The sequence below is a fragment of the Schistosoma haematobium genome, chromosome 1 (genome assembly GCF_000699445.3).
Source record: "Schistosoma haematobium chromosome 1, whole genome shotgun sequence".
In the NCBI taxonomy this organism is placed as follows: domain Eukaryota; kingdom Metazoa; phylum Platyhelminthes; class Trematoda; order Strigeidida; family Schistosomatidae; genus Schistosoma; species Schistosoma haematobium.
The window spans coordinates 46263567-46278005 of NC_067196.1; the positions used below are offsets into that span (position 1 = coordinate 46263567).

The 14439-nt window shown below is 39.2% G+C and overlaps 1 protein-coding gene across 2 annotated transcripts; it reads right to left on the bottom strand.

The window, feature by feature from the left end:
* Positions 1-112: 112 nt before the first annotated feature.
* UBE2Z_1 (ubiquitin-conjugating enzyme E2 Ze) lies at positions 113-12406 on the bottom strand. 2 transcript variants are annotated; one of them, XM_051208853.1, is made up of 4 exons: positions 12329-12406; positions 6289-6465; positions 6033-6252; positions 116-905 (listed from the first exon to the last, which is right to left on the bottom strand). In XM_051208853.1, exons 2-4 carry the CDS (start codon positions 6438-6440, stop codon positions 429-431), a joined length of 849 nt encoding a protein of 282 aa, XP_051074255.1. In that variant the 5' UTR covers positions 6441-6465; positions 12329-12406; the 3' UTR covers positions 116-428. The 2 variants fall into 2 exon arrangements, with proteins under 2 accessions (XP_051074254.1, XP_051074255.1); XM_051208854.1 differs by having other exon boundaries at positions 113-905; positions 6033-6465.
* Positions 12407-14439: the final 2033 nt, after the last annotated feature.

The following is a 14439-nucleotide window of genomic DNA, read 5'->3' on the forward strand; positions in this document are numbered from 1 at the left end:
TGGGTACTTGTCGAGTGAAGTAGTGTCCAAGATTACTAAGCAATAAGGGTAGCTGGGTCGTAATAAGAGAAACTATAACACCCCAATAAATGAAATCAATCAAACTAAAGCGTAGCATTACTTATCCTCCATTTCTAGAACATTTTATACATGTTCAACATCATTTCGCACTTCGTAAGTAATAACAGCAATAACAAAATGAGAAAATAAAATTGTAAAGGGGAATGGAAAACAATCAAGTTAAAATGGATAGATCAAGAGAATTGCTTACTTGATCAAAAACAAGACACTTGGAAAGAAAATGTGACAGAAATAAAGTTAACTAGATTTAATATAAACTTGGTGATATACAACAAAACACCCCACATATTCTTCCGAATTAGGAGTCAATTGTAGTCCAGAATTCATTGTTAGGACTGTATAGGTTGTCATTTGTTTTCTCCTGACATGCCCATCGCATTGACGTTATCTGTTCCAGAATATCTTTGTTTTAATTGACTGTTCAAAGCCTTTAAACGCTTTAATAGACTAGCATAATCAAAAATCCCTCGCCCATCTTCGAAAGGATCAACCATAGGTTGACCTGATAGATGCATATTTCGTTCGCAAACGCTAATATAATATTCGTAATAATCCTCAAAACTAGATTCCACTACCGCGTACAAATCCGAAGGAAATGCTGTACGACGCTCTAATACATCACAAACTGCACATCGAATAGTTTCATGTGTAATTATTGCATTGTATTGTTGAGCATCGCCCGGGCTACGTTCAGTGGTGAATCCAGGCTCATTAAAATACGGTTTATCGTTCATCAAAGATTGAATTGATATTAAAACTGAAGATAGGCTTTGTGCTGGTGTCCATTCGGGACCTTGCCAAGTACCGAGAACACTTAAACAAACCTATGGGGAGTGTGGTAGGTAAAATTCAATGAGAAGTACGACAGTCTTATAAAATCTAACCGGAAATCTCTTTATTGGTAAATATTCTAATAGATTATGACAAGGGAAATTTTTTGAATGCATGTCTTTTACTGTATCATTTACTGTCCCATGAACAACAATAATTGATTTAGAACTAGTGATATCGCTATTTTTCTATTAGTAAAACTGAAAGGCATTCAGAAACTCGGACCCTGTACATTTTTTGAGTTGTGCAGGTCGGATTCTTACTGAATATTCAACGAACCTTATGGTTCAGATGTATGAGTCTGTTATCTGGCTAGGCATCTGCACTACGAATAACGATCCGTGCCCTCGAACCACCTCATATGCACAAAGTCCCAGGGAGTTTGGTGTTATCATAAAATTTATAAATGGTTCAGAATTATTTACGTAAACCTGTAAATAGTTTTCTGGTGGGATTTGTGCTAGTTTCTAGTTTAGGTAGGTGAAAATGACAAGTCTATGATATACATCAAACTAAATTATAGTAGGTGTAATACTGTTGCAACAGAAACGTAACCATGTGAATATGATATGAATATCAAAATGATATAAAACTATGAAATATAAGGCTGAAATCAAGAAGTTGGGGTTCCTCCAATTTAAGGGGCCCCGAATGCCCTGGTACGGCCGAGAGTGAGGAGAAACCGCTCTCCCTCTCGAAATACTCTCACACGGCCGCGCGTTTACAGCCTCTGCCAGGGAAGTCCTACTCATTGCCTTCTCGTGGCGGGGGTGTTGTTTACGGAAATGAGAGGACGAAAAGCGAATGTCCGGCGCTTTAACCGGATCACAAACCAATGGTGCACATGGGCTCCAGTATCCTGCGGGAACAAATGGCGTATGAACCAATCGTTGGTCACCGGCTACCATGGGATTGCATCTCCTTACGATGCTCCACTGCCTTGTGGATTAGACCTTTAGGTCAAAGGCTCGGGGTGTGGCCCCCTAAGAAAACCAAGTGCTTCGGTTTGGGCGCCCGGGCAGTATCACAGCCCTCACACATATCGAGTGAGATTTGTGTGGCGCATATGTATTTGGTGCCTCATTGTTCCAATATCTATGTGCTAAAATAAATAAATTCGTAAATTTACCTCACATTATTTACAAAAATTTCGAAGTGTTTTTTAAGAAATCAATTTGGGTACGGGACTTCCCAGAATATTTGGACCATCACTTTTTGTATGAATACAAAATATCGATAGAACAATGAGAAGACGGAGTTGATCTGAAAAATGTGATGTATTAACGCTATACATCCATTTTTATATGAAAATTAATAAAGGTCAAACAAATAAAAGTACAATTAAAATAACTAAGGGGAGAGAAAGAATAAGAAATTGTCGCGTTATCCTAGGCCATAGAATGACTTAAGGATTACCAAGGTAAATTCAAGGTTACGACAAATTGTTTTTGTACACATAAGGGGTTTAAATTTACGAATAGCCAAGGCTTCAATAAACTTAAGAATTCGAACTTGACAATTTCTATACAACATTCTAAATGCTGTATTAATGTTAATTTTGTGCCCCGTCTCAATTATATGTTTCGCTATCGATGAACTTGGTTTTCTACATCCTACATTGATCGGATCATTTGACATACATTGATTTTGAAGCCATCTAGACACATGTTCATTGACCCTTGATTGCACTGTTCGATTACTTCTCCCTATGTATGTGCGTCCACACAAACATGTAAATTGGTAAATACAATGGGATGTGACGTAATCATTAGTGCATTGTTTGGGTCTATTAGGAATCATGGCCTTAGACTTTTCAATCACTATTAACTGGGCAGCAAAATACGTATTCTCGATGGCTGCTTTCAATCTCTGCCTTAAGACTATACTGTTAGATTCGCCTCTATATGGTAGATTGATATAAACTTTTTTCTTTGGCACTGAATAAATTAGAGGTCTTGGCATTAACTGACTTTTGCACCTATTAATAAACGTGAGTGGATAACCATTTGCTATTAATGTGTCAGTCAGTAACTTTTCATCTTTTTCCACCATGTCAGAGGTACATATTCTTCGAGTCCTCTTAAAGAGGCACTTAACCAGACCTATCTTGTATTGCAATGGACAGAAACTATGGAAATTTAAGTATTGTCCCGTCCAAGTTGGTTTCCTATACACTGACCGTCTAATAGTGCCATCGTCCCTTCGACTTAAAAGTATGTCTAGAAAGGCTAATTGGCCATTACTTTCTGATTCATGTGTCATCACAATATCGTTTTGAACACCATTGAGTTTATCCAATAATCGGTAAACATCAAAATCTTTATCACATATAGTTAGGATATCGTCCATATATCTTCTATATAGAGTTGTCTCACTAATAAGGTCGCTCGTCATATTTTCCACATATGACATGAATACCTCAGCTAAGAGAGGCCCCAAAGGGATACCCATAGCTACACTATCAACTTGTCGAAAATATTCACCATCAAACGTTAATTGAACATTAGCTGTACACAGTAAAAGTAATTCTTTCAAAAATGGTTACGGAATAGGAAAAAGGGGAAAGTTTTTAGAAATATAGTCACAAAGGAAATCCACCGTCTTTGTTAACGGTACATTCGTGAAGAGAGAGTTTACATCAAATGAATGCAAAGATTTTTCTTTAATATTAATGTCACCAAGAAGGTTAATTAGTTCAAATGTATCATAAACCTAATATTTCATTACGACCAATTTTGTCTATGCGTGGTTCTCCCACACACGAGCTAGCTAAATGGTTAGTAAAATTGTTAAACCCAATTCGTACTAATCTTTGTAAGTTCTCTTTAAAAAATACATTTTTGAAAGAATTACTTTTACTGTGTACAGCTAATGTTCAATTAACGTTTGATGGTGAATATTTTCGACAAGTTGATAGTGTAGCTATGGGTATCCCTTTGGGGCCTCTCTTAGCTGAGGTATTCATGTCATATGTGGAAAATATGACGAGCGACCTTATTAGTGAGACAACTCTATATAGAAGATATATGGACGATATCCTAACTATATGTGATAAAGATTTTGATGTTTACCGATTATTGGATAAACTCAATGGTGTTCAAAACGATATTGTGATGACACATGAATCAGAAAGTAATGGCCAATTAGCCTTTCTAGACATACTTTTAAGTCGAAGGGACGATGGCACTATTAGACGGTCAGTGTATAGGAAACCAACTTGGACGGGACAATACTTGAATTTCCATAGTTTCTGTCCATTGCAATACAAGATAGGTCTGGTTAAGTGCCTCTTTAAGAGGACTCGAAGAATATGTACCTCTGACATGGTGGAAAAAGATGAAAAGTTACTGACTGACACATTAATAGCAAATGGTTATCCACTCACGTTTATTAATAGGTGCAAAAGTCAGTTAATGCCAAGACCTCTAATTTATTCAGTGCCAAAGAAAAAAGTTTATATCAATCTACCATATAGAGGCGAATCTAACAGTATAGTCTTAAGGCAGAGATTGAAAGCAGCCATCGAGAATACGTATTTTGCTGCCCAGTTAATAGTGATTGAAAAGTCTAAGGCCATGATTCCTAATAGACCCAAACAATGCACTAATGATTACGTCACATCCCATTGTATTTACCAATTTACATGTTTGTGTGGACGCACATACATAGGGAGAAGTAATCGAACAGTGCAATCAAGGGTCAATGAACATGTGTCTAGATGGCTTCAAAATCAATGTATGTCAAATGATCCGATCAATGTAGGATGTAGAAAACCAAGTTCATCGATAGCGAAACATATAATTGAGACGGGGCACAAAATTAACATTAATACAGCATTTAGAATGTTGTATAGAAATTGTCAAGTTCGAATTCTTAAGTTTATTGAAGCCTTGGCTATTCGTAAATTTAAACCCCCTTATGTGTACAAAAACAATTTGTCGTAACCTTGAATTTACCTTGGTAATCCTTAAGTCATTCTATGGCCTAGGATAACGCGACAATTTCTTATTCTTTCTCTCCCCTTAGTTATTTTAATTGTACTTTTATTTGTTTGACCTTTATTAATTTTCATATAAAAATGCCCTGATAAGTATATGTGTGACCAAATTGTTCGAAATGTATAGCGTTAATACATCACATTTTTCATTGTTCTATCGAAATTTATGAAAGGGACTAGTTGCTTTGAATACAGAATAAGCGAAAATATTTCTCGAAGGGTATTTGGAATAGTGTACTTTTTTCAGTTATCAATTCATTTGATTTTTTGGATAGGTTGATTTTGTTTCCTACTAGCTTTATTTTATCCTTAAAAAGAAAAAAGTTGACTATTTTACTTCGAAAATTGTAGTACGTTTTGGTCTATCTGGATTTGTCATTTCAATTAGTTGCAGTTGTTAGGCGTATATATCTAGATCCATGACTTTCATACTGGTCCCACTAAACTCAATTGATAAAGTTTTTCATATTATTGTATATTAATCGATCTTGAGATTCTTAAAAAGAATGTCATATCTGTATATCCAACAGCTATGACTGACTCGATGAAGAATCAATGAACACGGATAGCTCTACAAACAAAGCCAGATACAACGGGTTAAAAACGTAGTACATTCCCTCTAAAACAGCTAGACCTAATACCAAATCTAAATGTTATCACTGGCTAAGATCTTTATTATTATTATTATTATTATTATTTTAGAACATACTAATTCCGATATACGATGGATTTAAGTATATTTTGTTTTCCCATAAATAGTTTATTAGGAATTAACAACACCAATGGTCTCACAAATATATGAATTTAAAGAATGTGCAGTAAATACAAAGATCACTGGACACTATCAATACTATGTAAAATATTTTGCAAAATATGTCATCTACTTAGATCTCATCTAGGTTATTATTTAGGTTCTAAGCATACAATCAGTAATGGGATACCCTGGAGCTTATTTTTGGACTGGAACATACATAACAGAAGCTAGGTTTTGAAGACATCTTGGATTGGAGACTGATTTCGAAGTAATCTGATTTTAAGGAAGTGTGAAAATTTACGCAATTAAACAGAATTCTTTACACAAGGTGATGCCGAATTGACACTAATTTATTCACATCAGTCTTACCTTTCCGTTGGAATAAAAATTTGGATTAAACCTGACAGTACCATTCCCAGTAGTCATCAATTTCACCTTTGGCGGGATGAGTGGGTATTCGGGGGGACATCGTATAAGAAACAAGAAAAAGCCACCTTCATATGGTGTATCGAAGGGACCTGTGATCAATGCGTATATCTTTGTCATATCTTCATTGTCAGGTACCACACATATTCCAGGGGCTGGATCGCTGTCTGAAGTGAGAATACTTATTCATACAAATTACTTGCAAATGGAACGTAAGTCTTTAGTTATCCGGAGAAGACAGTCATTACTAGCCGGGACTTCGTTTGCTCGATGTTCGGGATCCCAACTGGCAATACTCTGAGAAAGGAAGTGTTGAAAACTTGATGGTCCTATCTCTTTAACCGACTCCATTGAAATCACTACACTAGTGAGATATCTGTAATTAGAAATAAAGTATTGTACAATGATAAAGAAATAATAACACATACTTTATGAGTCTTTAAGTTTAGTTATTAGTGCTCTAATACATAAATTTCAATTACAACACTTAAACCTACAGATAATCCAAGGGACCAGTTTTCCTCGAAATTCGGGCCGAAATCCCATACCACCAAATATTTGTGATCGGTAAATCTGCCCTTAGTCCCACACTGTACAACAAACACCTCTGAAACAAACCTACTTGTTAATAATGAACATAAAAGTTTTTAGTGATCGAATCCTATTAAGCTAAACCGGTCCAAGTCAATACTAAGCTTTGTGCATGACGAGTATCACCAATCCCATGTCAAAAGCATGGAGCTAACAGCATACATATCTACCTTCCAAAATCTATGTAGATACTGAATGTGTTATTATGAAGCGAAACAACGAGTAAGAAACTTCTAGTTGTGGTTTAAGACATAATTACTAAACTGTCAATGTGATGGAAACTCTACTACGATACAAAACGAAACATAGCTCATCAGTATTCAGTGAAATAAATTCTGCACTACTTGGTGTATGTAGCAAAACTTTATTCAGTTTCATTATGTACACCAAACCAATCTAGCGAAGATAAGATTCCCTCAATAAATAGTGGGTTAACTGAATTATAAACGTTTTATATGTATGAATCATAAAACTTAAAAAAGATTTATTAACCTATTAGCATAACCACGAACGTAGTAATAAATGGCTGAATATCAAAAGAATTATATATACATCTACAATCACCAAAATGCCACGTGCGCCATTCAAACTGGCTGCCTTCAACGTTCGCACACTTATGCAGGTTGGACAACAGATAGGGCTGGTTATGTCTTTGGAAAGTCTTAATATTGATGTCTGCTGTCTATCCGAGACCTGTATTCAAGACTCTGGTGAAGTACTACAAATTCGCTCTCCATCTGTCACTTCAAAAAGCTTGTTCTACGTGCGCTTATCCGGGGACTCTGTGGCATCTTCGTCTGGTCTTGCTGGCGTTGGTTTCGCACTAAGCGCTAGATCTGAGGCAGCACTAATCGACTGAATCCCCATTAACAATCGGTTATGTGCCGTTAGATTAGAAAGTTCCACCAAAGTGAGAAGAAATCGGCGTGAGAAACGATGTCTTTTCGTCATCTCCGCCTATGCCCCGACAGATTGCAGCCCGGATGCAATCAAGGATGAATTCTACCACCAGTTATCTGTTCTTTTCCAGAAAGTGCGTTCGACAGATATTGTAGTACTAGCCGGAGACTTGAATGCTCAGGTCGGGCGTCTAGACACAGAAGAGAGTCGTTTAGGTGGCCGATGGGGACTCGTTGGTCGCAGGTCAGATAACGGGGATTGTCTACTGCAACTTTGCACAGACCACAACCTGTTTTTGGCTAGCACTAACTTTCGGCACAGTCATCGCCGATGTGCCACCTGGCGTCCTCCCTCTGCATCCCAAGTCTGGACTCAGATTGATCACATCGCGATCAGCTACCGCTGGCGTGGTTGTGTACAAGACTGCCGCTCCTTTTGGAGTACCTATCTGGACTCTGACCATGCCTTGGTCTGTGCCAATCTTACCTTACTTTTCAGTGGCCAACGAAGTGACCGCCACGAACGGATTGATGTTAGCAAGCTGGTTGCAACTTCTGTTGCAAATAAGTATCGAACCGAGCTAGCCTCTAGGCTAGCTACGATTCCACCGAAAAGTATAGATGAGCATTGGTTGCAATTGCATGACGCCATGAAAATGGCAGGTACAGTCAGTTGTGGGTTCGCAAAACGTCCTGCTTTTAAGCACTGGGTTTCTGCAGGTTCCTTACAACTCATTGAAGCCCGTCGGTCTACTCCGTGTGACCGTGAGTTTGACAATAAACGAAGGATGTTACGTAAGGAAATGGGGCAAAGCTTGCGTAAGGACCGAGAAGCCTGGTGGTCGAAGCGTGCTAATGAGCTGGAAGCAGCAGCTGCATCTGGTAACTACCGGAAGCTCTTCCAGCTCATCCGAGCCACTGGCAGCAAGAAGTCTGGTGTGAGTGAAACAATCTGCGAGGATGATGGGATGCCAATCACTAACATCCATCGACGTCTTGGACGATGGGCAGAATTTTTCGAAGGGCAGTTCAACTGGCCTGCTGCTCCGGCAACATCGGTCAGACTGTCCTGCCCTCCATGGCCGGTGACGACTGATCCACCAAACGAGGAGGAAGTCCGCCATGGAATGAGTCGATAGTTGTCCCTATCTTTAAAAAGGGTTCACGTCGTTCCTGTAACAACTATCGGGGGATAAGTCTACTTCCGATTGCGTCCAAGCTATTGGCTTCCGTCATGCTTCGTAGGTTGTTCAAAACCTGAGAAGCATTGACTCGCGAGGAGCAGGTTGGTTTTCGTTCTGGTCGAGGATGTATTGATCATATCTTCACCCTTCGCAAAATGTTAGAACACCGTCATACTTATCAAAGGCCAACAATCGTAGTGTTTCTTGACATCAGGGCTGCCTTCGATTCGTTGGACAGGACTGTTCTCTGGGATTGTCTATTGAAGAAGGGTGTGCCTGAGAAGTTTATTAACATTCTAAAAGCCCTATATACAAACACCTCAGGCAGAGTGAGGGCATACAACCACCTCTCTCCATTGTTCCATTCGAGCAGTGGGGTTAGGCAGGGTTGCCCAATCTCACCATTCCTCCTCAACTTTGCCATCGATGACATTCTGGAAACAGCTCTGTAGAATGTAAGCAATGGTGGTGTGGATCTGTTGCCTGGAGACAGACTTCTCGACCTTGAGTATGCGGACGATATTGTCTTACTGTGCGATAATGCCCAAGGCATGCAATCCGCACTTAATCAGTTGGCAATCAGTGTCCGTAGGTATGGTATGTGCTTTGCACCTTCGAAGTGTAAAGTACTTCCACAAGACTGACAGGATTCCAATCCTGTACTCACCCTGGATGGTGAGCAGATAGAAGTAGTCGAGAAGTTCGTGTATCTGGGTAGCTGCATAAGTGCTGGTGGGGGTGTGAGTGCTGAGATCAATGCACGTATAGTGAAAGCCAAAGCGGCTTATGCCAATCTGGGCCACCTTTGGCGCCTTCGTGATGCCAGTCTGGTTGTAAAAGGTCGGATCTACAACGCGTCGGTGAGAGCAGTTTTGCTCTATGCTTGTGAGACCTGGCCTCTCCGAGTTGAGGACGTTAGACGACTCTCTGTGTTCGATCATCACTGTCTCCGAAGGATTGCTGACATCCAGTGGCGACACCATGTTAGTAATGCAGAGGTTCGGCATCGTGTGTTCGGGCTCAGAAATGATAATGCAATTGGTGTCACCATCTTGAAACACCGACTTCGCTGGCTTGGACATGTTTTATGAATGTCGTCCCAGAGAATTCCACGTCGTGCATTATTTGCCGACTCTGGGACTGGTTGGAAGAAGCGGAGAGGTGATCAGTGCATGACATGGTGTCGTGGTATGAAAGAAAGCTGCAAAGGACCGGCTTCTGTTGGTCCTTCACGACTCTCTGGTTGGGGTCCGAGAGATGGTACTACACAGTGGCTAGAGACGTTATCAGATATGGCTCAGAATAGAAGCCAGTGGCGATCCTGCTGTAACCTTCTTTTACTTTCTTCATAAAAAGTGGTTGTGTCTCCCTTACCTAAAGATTTCTTCCGATTGTACTTTTCCGTTCCCTCATTACTATCACACTACCTTACACCAATCTCTTCGTTATTGTTCTCTTTTTTTACGCTCCTTACCTTTTTTTTCTTTTCTCTTCGAATTCTCATTGTTTTGTGTGGCGTATATATATTGGCGCTCTCAAATAAATAAATAAATAACTTCACTATTACTTACCCGATGATCCCAGCAGATGCGAGCAATATTTTTAAGGCATCTGTGGCCAAATACTAGTAGCGTACGAGTATCTTCTCTTAGTGGCCACATTTCGCAGCCTTAAAGTAGAACAGAACGAACTGCCGCGCAGTATACTCGTCCCTTAATTTATAGACGGATATTTCGCCTTCGCCATAGGTGACGTAGGTTGGCAAAAGCCAAACGAGCTTTTTGAACCCGTGCAGAGATTTCGTCAGACACCAACCTATTAGGGCTGATCAGACTTTCAAGGTAAGTAAAGTTGTCAACGCGTTCGAATACTTCACTCTCTATCCTTATTTCAGGTGTTGACGCAAACCAATCTTGAAGGAACAACTTGCATTTAGAGTGGGAGAAGCGCATCCCAAACGAAGCATATACATTCCTCAGAAATTCACTCATCACAAATTAATGAACGATGGACATCAAACAAGTAGTTTACTAGATTTTACATAACTAATACTTTTTTCGACAATAACTTATTTATTACTATCAATTTACTAATTTTAATAGCCCTAGTAAGTGTAAAACTGATGGTTAAGGTTGCAAGATTTTTGATCCCCACGAGCGAAATGAAGTGTAAAGGAATTCTCTTTATGTGTAACGATATTTATTGCATGCATTGTGAAAACGAAAAAAGATCAGAAATGTGACTATTTTACCAAGGCAATTTCGGCGAGACTAAAATTTATGGATGTACCAATCAGGTATAGGATATCGGGTCTTGACGCGAAATTCAATCATCCATTTGGCTAAATACAATTTTGGGATTATAGTTGATGTCAGTTAGTGATGAAAACCGGTAAATCTAATTCCTAACCTTAGGCATCAACTGCAAATCAAAAATCTAATTCCTCAAACTGGTTTATAACCCTAATTCGGTCCTAGTTATTAGGTGGACACTCAAGGTCACTTTAGCGTCGCTCAAGGGTCATCCACAAATATAGTCTCACCGCAATTTTGTTGCGTCTATCTTACCTAGTGTGTTACCTTTACACATTATATTTTACAGATGTGGATTTATATGCAAAAAACTTTAAAACGAGATATGCTTATATGTCTGGGATCTCAGTTTATCTTCCTGTGTCATACTTCTCATATTTTTCGCAAAGATTACGCAATCAGGAAGTAAATTAAATCAAGCTTGGCTTATTCTTGTTGTGTTCCGAAGAAGCGACCCTGACAATCATGAGGAAAACTATTCTGTAGCAGACCAAATAACTTTTTCTAACACCATTAACTGTAACAGCACCAAAATCAAGAACACTCCCTACAGGACTTGTAATGCCATGTCGAGGGATTGCTGAAAGGTTTCCGGTGGTCACACCGAAAATGTTTGCCGATTTTAGTCGAAAACATCTTTGAGTTTAAGATTGATGGACCAAAACTTTTACCCTATCTTCTCAATTATAAGCAGCTGCTGCTAGGGTGTTTTCAGAGAAGAGGTCTGGAAGATCCAAAACTGGTATACCTTTATCTAGCTTTAAGGAGTGGTAGTAAAACATTCCCATATTGACTTTATCATAAAGGGCTAATCAGGAAATCAGATTTGTAAGTTTCTTCTCTAGCTCTAGTAACTTGGGCAGTATCAAATTTTCGTAAAATAGACAACTACCTAGTTTGTCAACTGTTGGAACCTCGGGGAACATTGTGTCAACTTTGAGGGATTTCCTTAGAATCAACGTAGATTTGCGGTACGTGGGAAACTGGTGTACATTCTGTTAGTTCTAGGAGTTAACACACCCGAAAACTACAGAGAATTTCAAACAGATGAAAATCCAATTTCTAGCCAGTTTTAATGAAATTTTCACGAATTTCGCTAAATTTTTCCCAGTTGGGAGTTTAAACTACCAATTTGTTATAAATAGGTAGAGTAAATCAGCTCAAACACATGATTATTGGTCGACGAAAAGCAGTGGAGTATTAGCTATTATAAATGTGCATATATGACTAGCAGAAGCCCAAGATTAACTTACTAGCCCGAGTAGAGATTGAGGACCATTAGGTCGGAAGACCCGTAGCGAAAACTATCATATTTCGCGGTAACGTTTAAATGCTAGTCGATTCTGTTTCATTTTGGAAAAGAGAGGGAGGTTGGCTGGCTTGTTTTGGTCCTGGCATTGGCGGTCTTCCAGTTGATCTACTTTTTTTGGAAGCGTCGGAAGGTGTAGCTCCAATCATGTTGTTAAGTAACGAGTTCTGTTAATCGGTGATTCAAATGGTTCAAGTGGTTGTGGACGGAATAGAAGAAGCTTTCGATTAGCAGTCTTCCGTGTCTAGTAGCAGGGGATCATAAATAACTCCAGGCTGGCAGTCAGCTGATATATAATTTGATATAGGCTTGTGAAGTATTTTTAGTGTGTTCTCGTAAATTCTCCGCTTCGAAGGATAAGAAAATTGTGGTACATCAAGTGCAAATTTATCACTAAGTAGGTTGAAAACTGTGACAATTTCCTCTCTGGTTCTCCTATATAACAGTGAAAATAGATTTAGTTTAGCCAGTCAGGCAACATACGTGTGCCTCGCTTTTCCAGGAATTAGCCTAGTTGCGCTCATTTGGGCCTCCTCAAACGACTCACTGTTTTTTAGGCATGGACCAGCAGTACTCGAGTTTAGGACGAGCGAATACTGTGCACAATTTCAAAAAGGCTCTACGTATTTACCAAAGGGTTCTAAAACCTTTGATAGCCATCTCAAGCCAGTGGGTAGTGGTTTTTACGTCCTGACTGACGACACCTTGTGTGTCTGAACAATAGGTAGTTTAATGTTATTCACCGTGTATGTATCTGTACCTTGGTGACCAATATGCATCATAACGCACTTATAAGCATCTATCGGAAACTACCAAATTTTAGACAATTCAAATAATTCCTCCGGATCATTTTGAACCTCTGATCCATCACAGATGACGACAGGAGACCAGGAAGGTCATCTACCTACAGGAGTAACCACATTGGTTCCATAACTGTACTACGAGGCGCATTTCTGGGCAAACCTTCCTAACTAGACAACTTCGAGTTCATCTGTACTCTTTGTCGAAACCCAAGTAGGAAGTCCTTTATTCAGTTAAATAAATTGTCTCTAATCACGATATTACTCAACTTAGATAACAGCCGGTTTGGAGGAACTTTGTCAAAAGACATACTAAAGTCAATGCAAGCCACATCTGTAGATGGCTTTTGGTATTTAAAAGTTCACCAACTTCTGCGGGCTACTAATAAGTTTGGGAGATATGAATCACCTGTTCTAAATTCATGCTGCTTTCCGGAAAGAACTCGGTTTTTGTAGTTAATTAAACAACTTCCGAACAACCTTTTCTAGAATTTTAAAAAACACTCTTGTTGGGCTTACGGGTCGATAGTTTTCAGGTTTGAGTCGCGTAACTGTTTGAAGACCACTTACTATGGCGTTCTTCCAGTCCCTTTGTAATCAAATCTGGGTTACAGATATATTAAAACATGTGCTTAGTGGATTTGCGGTGAAATTGGCTAATTCCTTTAGTAACACAAGATGCATTTCATCGGATCCCATCTTTTTTACCTAATTCAAGCTCAGTTAGCAGGCTAAAGGAATCAGTTTCTTTGGCGGTAACGGTGTTCAGAGTGTGTGTGTGTGTGTGTGTGTGTAAGGGGTTGCTTGCACCGATTGGGGAATACCCGTGGCATATACTTTACTAAAATATTTTGAAAATACCTAAGCTTTACTGTAATCGTCCCTCATTAATGATACAGTATTAGTTTCTTCCAATAATGCTGCAACGTTACGCCTTCCCTTAGTCTTTTAGTTCATGTACGAATGTTGGTGTTCAGGGTATTCTATAGACTCATTTACAGGCTCGTCTCTATACAATCTCCTGGACTAGCAGAGAATCAAGGCAAAAACATTTCGGGCTTTCCGATATTAATATTTCGTCTCGTCAGCACCCAGTAACCTAAATCTCTCCCACATTCTTTTCCTCCTACGAAGAAGCATTTTTGACCTCCATACTGAACCACAGTGAGGAGTTTCTTGAACTTCTTGGTGTAGATCAATGGATATGCGCTGCAGTAGCTTTTGTATACAAATTTCTGAATACGTCTCAATTCGT

Bases quoted from the DNA above. Each gene is read 5' to 3' on its own strand.
- UBE2Z_1 (XM_051208853.1), bottom strand. From the start codon at position 6,440: ATGGAGTCGGTTAAAGAGATAGGACCATCAAGTTTTCAACACTTCCTT. The intron at 6,253-6,288 runs GTAATTTGTATG...CACTTCAGACAG, and splicing joins GACTTACGTTCCATTTGCAA to CGATCCAGCCCCTGGAATAT. The intron at 906-6,032 runs GTAAGACTGATG...CACTCCCCATAG, and splicing joins ATTTTTATTCCAACGGAAAG to GTTTGTTTAAGTGTTCTCGG.